Below are 11151 nucleotides of genomic sequence, written 5' to 3'. Positions count from 1 at the left end.
TCGAATATAGATTTTTTAGTGAAAAAGCATTCAAATTAATTTTTGTTTGCTGAATCAAACATCTTTATCTATCTTTAAAAGCTTTTAAGCTATTGGATTTCGAGTATTGGTTAAATAAGCGAGACCTTGAAATAAACATAAATACTTTTTTAAATTTCCCGCCCCACTTCAGTGCGTTGCCAAATATTTGGATAGAAAACTCATCGAAAAATACCGTCCCGAGAACAAAGTGGCAAGGCTATAATTTATTTTGACTTGCCTCGTGGAAACAAATTGTTCACATCTTTATAATTACGTTGAAGATGGCAAAGTCCTCAAACCCTCTGAATTATTTTCGCAGCATCTACAACAACGAATTCCAATGGTAAGTTATTAAATCATCCACTACGGTCAAACCGACTTTACTTACAATTATCGCATATTTGTCTAAAGGATGCTGGTCAAGAGCTATGGACTTTTTTTTCTGGGAATGCGTTTGGCCAAGGAGTTTGTTGGTGTTGAGCTGATGCCAGCGCTAGGACCAGACTAATTGAAATTCCAAATTTAAAACGACCCTTCAACTAAATATATTAAATATATTGTGCTTATACAATTGAAAAAATGTGAGGAGATTAAAACAACTGCTTATCAGCATTTTGATTTTTGTCTCTTTGTCCATATCAAGATCAAGGTGTCGGCCAATAATCATCGCATAATTTTGCATTTTAGAATGTTGGCCAACAAAGTTTCGGGACGGTACTTCCCGTCTGCGTTTTGATTGAAGGCGTTGCTATGAAGTACCTGTGACAGTACAAGGACGCGATTGTCTGCGAAACGATAATGGCGTAATACTAAGCACCGTACCCCACAAAGCGCTTAAACCTATCCGGTTGTACTAACATTTACGGACTATGGCTCTTACCATATCGTTACGAGTAACATTTATCATATGGACGGACGCGCATTTAACGTCTAAATTTTAACATGGGGATTGCCTAGACGCGGAACACTCAAATTTCTGGTGCATGTGATTAAATAGGCTATCAGCTGTCGACAAACAGTTGCAAGGTTGCCATGCGCTTTTAATTCAATTTGCGGGAAATCGTTATTTTGAATTCAATATTACAAACATATTTAATTTCAAATTTATGTCAACTAAGTAAGAATTACAACTTGCATAAACACAAATAATAATTTTAGGATCGTATCTGCAACCACAACCAAAACCGACAAAAAAGCATTTTCTCAATAAATATTGTCTATGAAACAACTAATTAAAAAGTATAATCTTTATTTAATAAAAAGTTGTAACTACTTTGACAGTGCACAGGGTAGTACATCATACTTACAACATATGCTCCTGTGCATCAGTGAGTTTGAGCGAAAGTTTTGTATTAAGGTAATATTTGTATTAGGGTATTTGACATTTTTTAGCAAATAGAATAGAGTTATTAATACTACTTCGCAAATACATTGTTTATTTAACTTTAAGTTAAATATCATAAATTAAGTATAATATGCTTATACAACTTAAAAATGTGAGGAGATTAGGACAACTGATTATCAGCTTCTTGATTTTTGCCTCGTCTTTGTCAATATCAAGATCAAGGTGACGGTCGCCTTGCATAAAGTTAGCCACCAAAGTTTCTGTCCGGTACTTTCTGTCTGCGTTTTGGTTGAAGGCGTTGCTATAAATTACCTCTGACAGTACAAGGACGCGATTGTCTCCGAAACGATGTAGGCGTAATACTCGGCTCCGTATCCCAAAAAGTGGCTGGAGCGAAGCTGGAAAGCAGGGATTTTAACAGAGAGAAGGCCAGAGTAGCATCCCTGCACTGATCGCTTGGTGTTGGTGCTGATGCTGGTGATCCGTTGGTAGTAGTGTATATCGCTGGCAACAAAAAATGCTTGAAAGAAAATTCTCGGAAATTAGTTGGTCAGACTGAAAGTGACGGGCAACAGTGTGAATTGCCGGGAAAGTAAAAACCACAACTGCGGGCCAGCTCATGGCGGCATCGCAACAGATCTGCGCTGCAGTTCCTCCTGGTTCTCTGTCGGTTGCAGATAAAGTCGATATGCGTTCTAACGTATATTACAATTTTCTGCGGAAAAATAAGATATATAAGAAACTGTCATTAGTATTGGAGTAACAAACATATAGAAATACTTTTTACCAATGGCTTCAGGGACATGGCTTTGCGGCAATGCACTGGGTAGAACGGCTCCATTCATAAACTTCCATTAAGACGCTCAATCCGTGACCGTTCCTTCTCGTGCAAAAGGAACACAAGCGCTAAGTCTCTATAAAGGTCATGGTTCGTGCTGAGGCTTTTTTCCAAACCACAAAAGCTGGTGCACCCTACAAGCCTTGCATTGTGAATGCGCTATCCGTTAGAACTCGAGTAGCTGTGCCAACTGCCGACTGTGTCCGATATGGCCTTTAAAATAAACTCTCTACATTGTCACGCGGTAAGAAGGAGCCCTCGAAATTTTTTAGTTTTGACAATCGGAAGACTTCTTGTGAGCGAAACGGTCGTGGAAACCTAGTCAGTTGCATTTAGAATTACGGACTCCGGCTCTTACCACATCGTTGCGAGTAAAATTTATCCTCTGCCCGGACGCGCATTAAACGCCTTAGCCAACGGCGTCCATGTGAATCCCCTGCGAATTTATTGCCTTGCCGCCATTTCAACAAGGATCGACGTAATTGTGCTTGCCTAGAGTCGGGCCAATCAAATTTCGTGCTCAAAATAGACAATCAGCTGTCGACAAACAGTTGCAAGGTTGCCATAAGCTTTGAATTTAATTGGCGGGAAATCGTTATTTTGAATTCAAAATTACAACTATATTTAATTCGAAAATTTTGTCAACTGAGTAAGGATTACAACTTCCTATTTACATGAACACAAATAATAGTTTTAGGATCGTATCTGCTACAATAACCAAATCCGACAACAGAGGCATTTTCTCAATAAATATTGTCTATGAAGCAGGAGCAATACGAATTTAACTCAGAATCGACATTGCAATTGATGGATGCAAGTTATTTAATATTCGTGCCGGCTGGCGGTGCCCTCGTGGCAGGGGTAGAGCCGGTTGGTTAGGTGTTGGTGACCACCAAGGATGGCAGCCACTGAAGAGTCGGGTAGTCGCTTCGACTTCCTTCTTTCGTCCGAATTACGTAACTATTAGTGCCGGCTGGCGGTGCCTCGTGGCAGGGGTAGAGCCGGTTGGTTAGGTATTGGTGGCCATCCAGGATGGCAGCCACCGAGGAGTCGGGTAGTCGCTTCGACCTCCTTCCTTCGTCCGAAGTTTACGGTGGGAGATACTTATCCCCGTTGTTATGGCCCTTAAGGCACAATAACCAAATTCAATAAATAGAATAAATGTAACGGCTGAGGCCGGAGTTTTATAATCGAGCCAGTGCTCTCTATTTCAAATCCAAATTAAAACTAAACTTAAGAACTAACAAAAGCTCATGCATAGCCGGCTGCCCGCGCAGACGCTGACCTTCACATTTTGCAGAAGTCAAACGATCGCTGTCAGCCAACGAAATGGAGCCACGGCTCGGAACGGTACAATGTGCTGGCTCAGCTTAGGGCCCACAAGGTGGACCCAATTTAGGGTGGACCATGCATGAGAGGAAAGTGTAATAATAATAATAATATAATATTAACAAGGGGAATAAGAATTGGCCTGCTCAGCCTAAGCTGGGAGTTGGTTGTTAACTACTCCCCCCTTAAATTGGACGCCGTCCTCGGTGACAGCCAATTCGTCGATGGACCTTTGTAGCTGGGCTGCCTCTCGTTTGCGCCTGCAGTGTTGTTGGAGCAGGACCAAGCCGCATAGTGCGAGGCTGACGGCGACTCCTGCGGCGAACCAAATCCTCGGGGAACCTCCAGCCGACACGTCATCTCTAAGCTCCTGCATTAAACGCAGGTTATGCTTGTTCATCCGCTGTAACATTGGTAGACTCAATATGTGATCGTGTCCCGTAATGTTAATTAAGGGGGAGGCCGCAATACCCGGCTCTTATTCACGGAGGAGTTGAGGTTCAAATACATTTACTCCATCGTCCCCAATTGTAAGGGGTTCCAGATTGCTGGGCCGCGTCCGGCACGTAGCCGCCCCGCCTGCATGTAACTGCCTGGCGCGGGTGTCGTGAGACGCCTTTTTGCAAAATGTGGCCAAGTTGGTAGGAGCGCAATCGGAGACTGCTAGGATTCCGTCATCGCATTCCGCCACGCTGTTGTCTTCTATTTGTAGCATAGTATGGTAGAGTGCGACAGGGCAGAGCAGGACTTTTTTACAAATACGCTTAACTCTAGGATACTGGACTATAACGTGGATAAGAACATTATTTTGAAAAATCTTAATCTAGATACATCCATAAGGCTAACTATCGGGACCTCCGTAAGCTGTTCGTCGAAAATAGCCTTTAGGTCATTATGATTGAAAATAGTAGGATTGATGATATTATTTTTAGCAAGCGTGATAGTGAACATACAATTTTGGATTTCAGATATTAACATTCTATTTCTGGCTAGTAGTGTTTCGAACAAATGGCCTGAATCAACAAGCCCGTCCTTTTTCTCCCTGAGGATCTTGTTTACTGTGTCTGTGAGTAGATTGATGTGTTTCTGTGTCTCTGTGTTAATCATAACCTGTCTATTATTAGCCTCGATAACTCTATTTAGATCATCCGCGCCGGGTGTACCCGCCACGACCTTAAGGACTGAGCCCAAAAAATCAAGGCTCCTGGCCATTCTATGGTGTATCTTAAGTTCCTCCAGAAGGTTCTGGGCATGCTCAATGTCCACTTCCAGCAGCTTCCTCATGTGGGAATTATAGCAAAGATTGGGTTTTAATATAAGGGCGACTGTGGCAGATGAAGTGCCTATCTAATGTTGTCCTTGTGGACCACCCTCCCCCTAATGAGAACAGATGTTCCCAGATCTGCTTCTACACGCTCTTCTGAATAAAGCGGTGTTAATTTGTTCCCTAACCTTTTGTTGTTGCGTAAGTGCACTCTTTCACCGACTTCGAAGACTCTGTTCTGCCTTGAAGGATTAACCCTGTCTAGGTTAGATTGTTGTGCCTTGTCAATCCTGGCTTTAATTGCCAGCTTCATCTCATCGCTGCTGGCGTGGATGACCTCTACCGGTCTAAACTCTGTAACCGAATGTAGCGACCTGTTGTACTCTATAGTAGACCTCAATATTAGTTCCACAGTATCCTCAATTTTTTTTATCAATCTTGAGGCATCTGGCAATTTCCGCCAGGGTACTGTGAAATCTCTCTACTTGGCCGTTGGAGCTACTGTGTAGCGGTGGCGCATTGACAACATCGATGCTGTATTGGTTTTGCAGCAATGATGTGATTGTCTCAGAGTTAAATGAGGCCTCATTGTCGCAGTATATGGTCTTGGTGTTAGGATAAAAATTTACCAGTTGGAGAATGGGTGCTCGTACATCTATTATTGCCCTAGAAGCTAAGGGCTGTACGACAGCGAATTTGGAAAATTTATCAATGCAAGTTAAGAAGATTTTTTTGTCGGTCGAAAAAATGTCGATATGCAACATTTCCCCAACGTATGATGGGATAGGCGTAATTCCTAATTCTTGTTTCTTGGGATGGCGATCGTATTTGGCCTTATTGCAGACCTTGCAATTTGCGACCACTTCGCTAGCTAATTTGAACATGTTCGGGAAGTAGTAATCCCGGAGAATTTGTTATGCGTTCTCCTGGGCAGCCCTATGGGCGCGATTGTGCTCTGTGTTAGTGATCTCCAACTGTTCATTAGCGTTGGTTATGTCACTGACAAAGGTTTTACAATGCCAGAACTTTGTCGCAGGAAATTCCTGCCTCAAGGCATGTTGAATGCGAGCCAGGGTAGGGAAATCACAATGAATTGCGTTCACAACGTTGGCTTTAACGATCTACTTAACGGATTCAACGAGCGAGTCCTTGTTATTAAAATTAATGATATGGCGAGTTCTATTTCTGAAGACTATGAAATCCCGCCGAAGCGGTTGGCCTGCTTCCTCCAAAATAATTTGGTTTCTAAAATAGTTCAGAGGTTTGTCTGTGGTCTCTATGGTGTATGAGAGCGAAAGCTCACTATGCACCGTAGCCGCGTCAGCCTGGGCCTCAGCTTCTGTGTAATTCAGGGGTTGCCTCGATAGTGCGTCAGCTACCAGGTTTTGTTTTCCGGGTGTGTAAAACACTTTCCCGTTGTTCTCATCAATGAACGCTTTCCATCGCTTGATCTTAGCGTTGGTGTTTTTGTCGGATACCGCATATGTGAGAGGCTGGTGGTCTGTAAAGATCCGTACCTCATTGTTACCGTATAGGTAATTTTGGAGTTTGCCTATTGCCCAGACTATCGCCAACAATTCTCTTTCGTTGGTGGCGTAGTTCAACTCGCAGTCTTTTAGCGTGCGTGAAATCATGGTAATAGGTCTTTTATTTTGGGATAGTACCGCGCCTATTCCACTCGCTGAGGCGTCGGTGGTTAAGTCAAACGGTAATTTAAAATCAGGGTATGTCAAAATGACGTCTTCCAATGCCAAAATGTTACGAAGGTGGTCGAATGCATTTCGCTGGGTTTCTTAAACCTGACAGCTACTTTTTTCGACATATTCTTGCTGACCGTCCCGTTTTCCCCTTTGAGGATGGCGGTCAGAGGTCTAGCAATGCAAGATAAGTTTTTTACAAAGTTCCTGTAATAGCTCGCCAGGCCTAGGAAGGACCTGAGCCTAAACAGATTTTTTGGTTCTGGGAACTCTTTTATTGCCCTAACTTTTTCTGGGTCTGTTCTTGTTCCTCCTCTGGTGACAATGAACCCTAGGAACTCAACGCTTTCTTTAAAGAACTTAGTTTTTTCCCGTGCCACCCTCATATTGGCATCGAGTAGGCGCTTAAGCACCGTGTCAATATGCTTGACATGTTCCGTCTCATTCTCGGAAAAGATGATAACGTCGTCGACGTAGACGTAGCATATTTTGCCGATTTCTTCCCGCAGCACATCGTCGATGGCTCTTTGGAAAATGCTCCCTGCATTTTTTAGGCCGAAGGGTAATCGGCAGAATTCGTATTTCCCACCATTGACTGAGAACGAGGTCTTCTTCGGTCCTTTTCAGCCAGGTATATTTGATGGTACCCTGACTTCAGGTCTAGGCTGGTAAAGAATTTGGCTTTCCCCAAGTTCGCTAGAATCATGGGTATGCTCGGGATGGGGTAGCGGTCGGCGATTGTTCGCTCGTTCAGCTTCCTGAAGTCGATTACTAATCGCTTCTTCTTGCTGCCATTGTCATCGGTCCCTTTTTTGTCAACCACCCAAGTAGGGCTATTGTATGGGGATCTGGACAGCCTGATTAAGCCATTTTGCAGCAGCTCTTTTATTTCATTGTTTACAAAGTCTGCTGCCCCCATAGGGTAGGGGTATAGCTTGGAGTAGATAGGTTCGTCACTCGTAGTTCGAATAGTAGCGATGACCGATGTGTTGAAGGTGAGCGCCTCGTTAGAGGTCGAAAACACCTTGATTCTTTTCAGAATAATTTTTTTGAAGTCGGCTTTAGCCGAACCTGGTACCACTATGTCATCGATCTTTGTGAAGCTGACATTCTGACAGTCAAAAAATTTGAGCTTCTCAGTGACGTTTGCGTATTTTATTACGCTGTTGCCGAGGTCCAATGCTACTCCTGCTCGCGTTAGCGAATCGAAGCCTACAATAGCATCAAACGTGCTCAATGTATCCAAGAGGAAAAATGGGACGTGTAGTCCAAAAATGCGCATTATACACTTGTTTTTGACATCACTGGAGCCGTGAATAGAGCTCACTGTAAAGGGGGTTTCAACCGGCATTACGTTTCTTAGCTCCTTTAGGGGCTTTACGTAATTTTTTGCCGCCCCAGTGTCGATGAGAACTTTTAGTGTTCTGCCAGCCAACTGTCGCTCGACGAACGGCAGTCGGGAACGCTCCCTAAAAAATGTAGGAGGTCGTTAAGCTCGGCTGTGTCGCTATCTTCCTCAATGGTGGCGACCTCAGCCTTGGCTTTGGTGTCATAATCTGTTAGTTCCTGTTGGAGTTGGGCTAAATTGTTGACGCGTTGGCGTCTTTGGCCCGATTGGCGCTGGGACGAGTTCTGCCTTTTGTAATTGTTGTTACTTTGAGGCTTTCCCCAGTTTGTTCCCTGTCTGAACTTAGCCGTTGAGGGGTCTACCTCCATCGGCTGAACCGTATTGTGGTCTAAGGACTCGGGATCTCTGCGCTTCGGCCAGTGATTGTCCTCATGAGGCTTACTTTGGTTCTGCTTAGGAATAAAGTGCGGATTCTTATCCTCACCTCTCCACTGCTTTCCCTGACCCTTATTATTGCGCCTATTGCCCTCATTGAAATGGGACTTGTCTTCTATAGCTTTCGCGTAGGATGCCGCGAACGCACTTCTTTCAATGCTGTTCTCGGCTTCCCGCGCTAATGCCAGTGCAGATGGAAGGTCTTTGGGTTGTGCTGGTAGCACGAGTGTCTTGAGTGGCCTCTTAAGCCCTGCAATGAATGCATGAAGGGCATCATCCCTAACCTCCTTATTCAGGATTGCTGCTGTGTCCATGTTATGTGACATGACTATTTTGTTAGTGACGAGCGTGAGTTTCCTCTCGACTTCGTCATAGTATGCCATAAGGTCGGAATCTCCTTGTCGAACCATTTCTAAATTTTGCCGTAGCACTCTTAGGAACGTTTTGTCCGCATATGTGCAATCTAGTCTGGCTAGAATTGCATCGAAATTTAGCACTGTGTTGTGGGACGTGAGTAGTGCCCGAGCGGGCCCGCAAATTTTGTTTTTAATGATGACAACGGCCTCGTAGTGTGCCTCGCTGCCATCGTATCTATTGAACACTTCATAAGCATCTGATGCAGCCTGCCTCCACGAAACGTACTCGTCGTGGCTTCCATTGAACGTCGGCAGGGATTTTACTATGTCCAACTTGACATCGCATCTTACTGCAGGGTCCGGTACTACTCTTTGGTAGACCTCCACCTGCGGCGCTTGCACTGACAGCGCACTAACCTGTGCTCTAACCGCTCTTAACTCTGTGGCAAAATCGTTTCTTAAGCGTGCTTCCTGCTCGACAAGAGCGGCGCTGACCGCATTTGCGACAAGCCCTTGGACCATTTCTGCGTTCATTTCTGGTTGATCTATGTCCCTAACTTCGGGGCGAAATCCTACCTCTTCGCTATCGTCGCTATCGTCACTACGAATTTCCTGCTTTACTTCCCTAAACTCCCAACGCATTGGCAGTTAAAGGGCGCTGGGTAGATACGAGGTATTTGATTATTGGGGCTCAAGACAAAAGGTTTCGGCGGGCCACTTGGTGATATAAAAGGCGAAGAGAAAAAAAAAACAAATGGATCGTCACCTAAAACACAAAAATGTTGGATTAATTTGTCTCAAAAACAAAATTAAAATACAGAACGGTGACAACAAGCATAGGTCAATTCGACTGGGTGTATTATTAGCACAGATACACTGGATAACCTTAGTTAAAAATTAAATACAAGCACAGTGGAAAAAAATTGTAGCAAAATACAAGGAGAAAAACGACTGGCAACCTCTGCATGCGTACAGAGACCAACCTTAACAAAGAAATAAAATATTCCTTTGCATAATTAATTCATGCAAATGTTGACTGCCTTGGCACCAATGTGCGTTATATGAGATATATGTTTTTTTTATTGTTATTTTTTATTTATGGCCACGCACTTAGAAAAATCTGAATCAGAAATCGAAAATCGAGTCACTATTTATTTACTGTAAAAAATTCCTAATGCTGGGCATAGGGAATTGTATGCACTGGTATTTGTGTTTGCGTAGACCTTGGCTATTGTCAGCGCTCAGCTACTTACATATTGTACAACTTCAGGGGTGAAATTCGAATATTAGTAATATTACTCCGTTGGGCGACAGTTATTTAATATTCGTGCCGGCTGGCGGTGCCCTCGTGGCAGGGGTAGAGCCGGTTGGTTAGGTGTTGGTGACCACCAAGGATGGCAGCCACTGAAGAGTCGGGTAGTCGCTTCGACTTCCTTCTTTCGTCCGAATTACGTAACTATTAGTGCCGGCTGGCGGTGCCTCGTGGCAGGGGTAGAGCCGGTTGGTTAGGTATTGGTGGCCATCCAGGATGGCAGCCACCGAGGAGTCGGGTAGTCGCTTCGACCTCCTTCCTTCGTCCGAAGTTTACGGTGGGAGATACTTATCCCCGTTGTTATGGCCCTTAAGGCACAATAACCAAATTCAATAAATAGAATAAATGTAACGGCTGAGGCCGGAGTTTTATAATCGAGCCAGTGCTCTCTATTTCAAATCCAAATTAAAACTAAACTTAAGAACTAACAAAAGCTCATGCATAGCCGGCTGCCCGCGCAGACGCTGACCTTCACATTTTGCAGAAGTCAAACGATCGCTGTCAGCCAACGAAATGGAGCCACGGCTCGGAACGGTACAATGTGCTGGCTCAGCTTAGGGCCCACAAGGTGGACCCAATTTAGGGTGCACCATGCATGAGAGGAAAGTGTAATAATAATAATAATATAATATTAACAAGGGGAATAAGAATTGGCCTGCTCAGCCTAAGCTGAGAGTTGGTTGTTAACTTGCACATATTATATTAAGAGAAGCACAATTGCTTTTTGAACCGTTCTTCTTTCTGAGCGTTTAGTTCCGACCAAAACGATAATAAAAATTTGATTAGAATTGTTAGGTTGTAATAACTTAGAAATAATTGTATGGAAGTCGAAGTTTAGAAATAAAATTCAAATAAAATAAGTTCAATGTGCAGAGATATATATATGATACATATCCTATAGAGTGCCTATCTTATTCTTCCATCTATTACATAATTTTTAAGTAATTAAAAAGTATATTCTTTATTTAATAAAAATTTGTAACTACTTTGACAGTGCACAGGGTAGTACATCATACTTACAACATATGCTCCTGTGCATCAGTGAGTTTGAGCGAAAGTTTTGTATTAAGGTAATATTTGTATTAGGGTATTTGACATTTTTTAGCAAATAGAATAGAGTTATTAATACTACTTCGCAAATACATTGTTTAGTGAGAAATCATTCAATTTACTTTAAGTTAAATATCATAAATTAAGTATAATATG

At 43.2% G+C, this 11151-nt stretch overlaps 1 protein-coding gene and 1 long non-coding RNA gene across 2 annotated transcripts; one reads left to right on the top strand and one right to left on the bottom strand.

Annotated features, from left to right (window-relative positions):
* The first annotated feature begins 230 nt into the window (after window positions 1–230).
* LOC108117584 lies at window positions 231–633 on the top strand. Its single transcript, XM_017230088.1, has 2 exons — window positions 231–364; window positions 433–633. The coding sequence occupies exons 1-2, from the start codon at window positions 303–305 to the stop codon at window positions 527–529; spliced, it is 159 nt and encodes a 52-aa protein (XP_017085577.1). The 5' UTR covers window positions 231–302; the 3' UTR covers window positions 530–633.
* A 1237-nt stretch (window positions 634–1870) lies between these two features.
* LOC121529944 lies at window positions 1871–3221 on the bottom strand. Its single transcript, XR_005993705.1, has 3 exons — window positions 2563–3221; window positions 2154–2417; window positions 1871–2081 (listed from the first exon to the last, which is right to left on the bottom strand). It is a non-coding gene; the product is annotated as an uncharacterized LOC121529944 (long non-coding RNA).
* Window positions 3222–11151: the final 7930 nt, after the last annotated feature.

This window comes from Drosophila eugracilis, unplaced genomic scaffold, assembly GCF_018153835.1.
Source record: "Drosophila eugracilis isolate 14026-0451.02 unplaced genomic scaffold, ASM1815383v1 contig_2136, whole genome shotgun sequence".
Taxonomy (NCBI): Eukaryota; Metazoa; Arthropoda; class Insecta; order Diptera; family Drosophilidae; genus Drosophila; species Drosophila eugracilis.
The sequence above is the reverse complement of the archived record's forward strand: the minus strand, read 5'-3'. Positions and strand labels throughout refer to the sequence as shown.

Coding starts and splice junctions, on each gene's coding strand:
- LOC108117584 (XM_017230088.1), top strand. CDS start 303: ATGGCAAAGTCCTCAAACCCTCTGAATTATTTTCGCAGCATCTACAAC. Junction 365..432: donor TACAACAACGAATTCCAATG/GTAAGTTATTAA, acceptor ATTTGTCTAAAG/GATGCTGGTCAAGAGCTATG.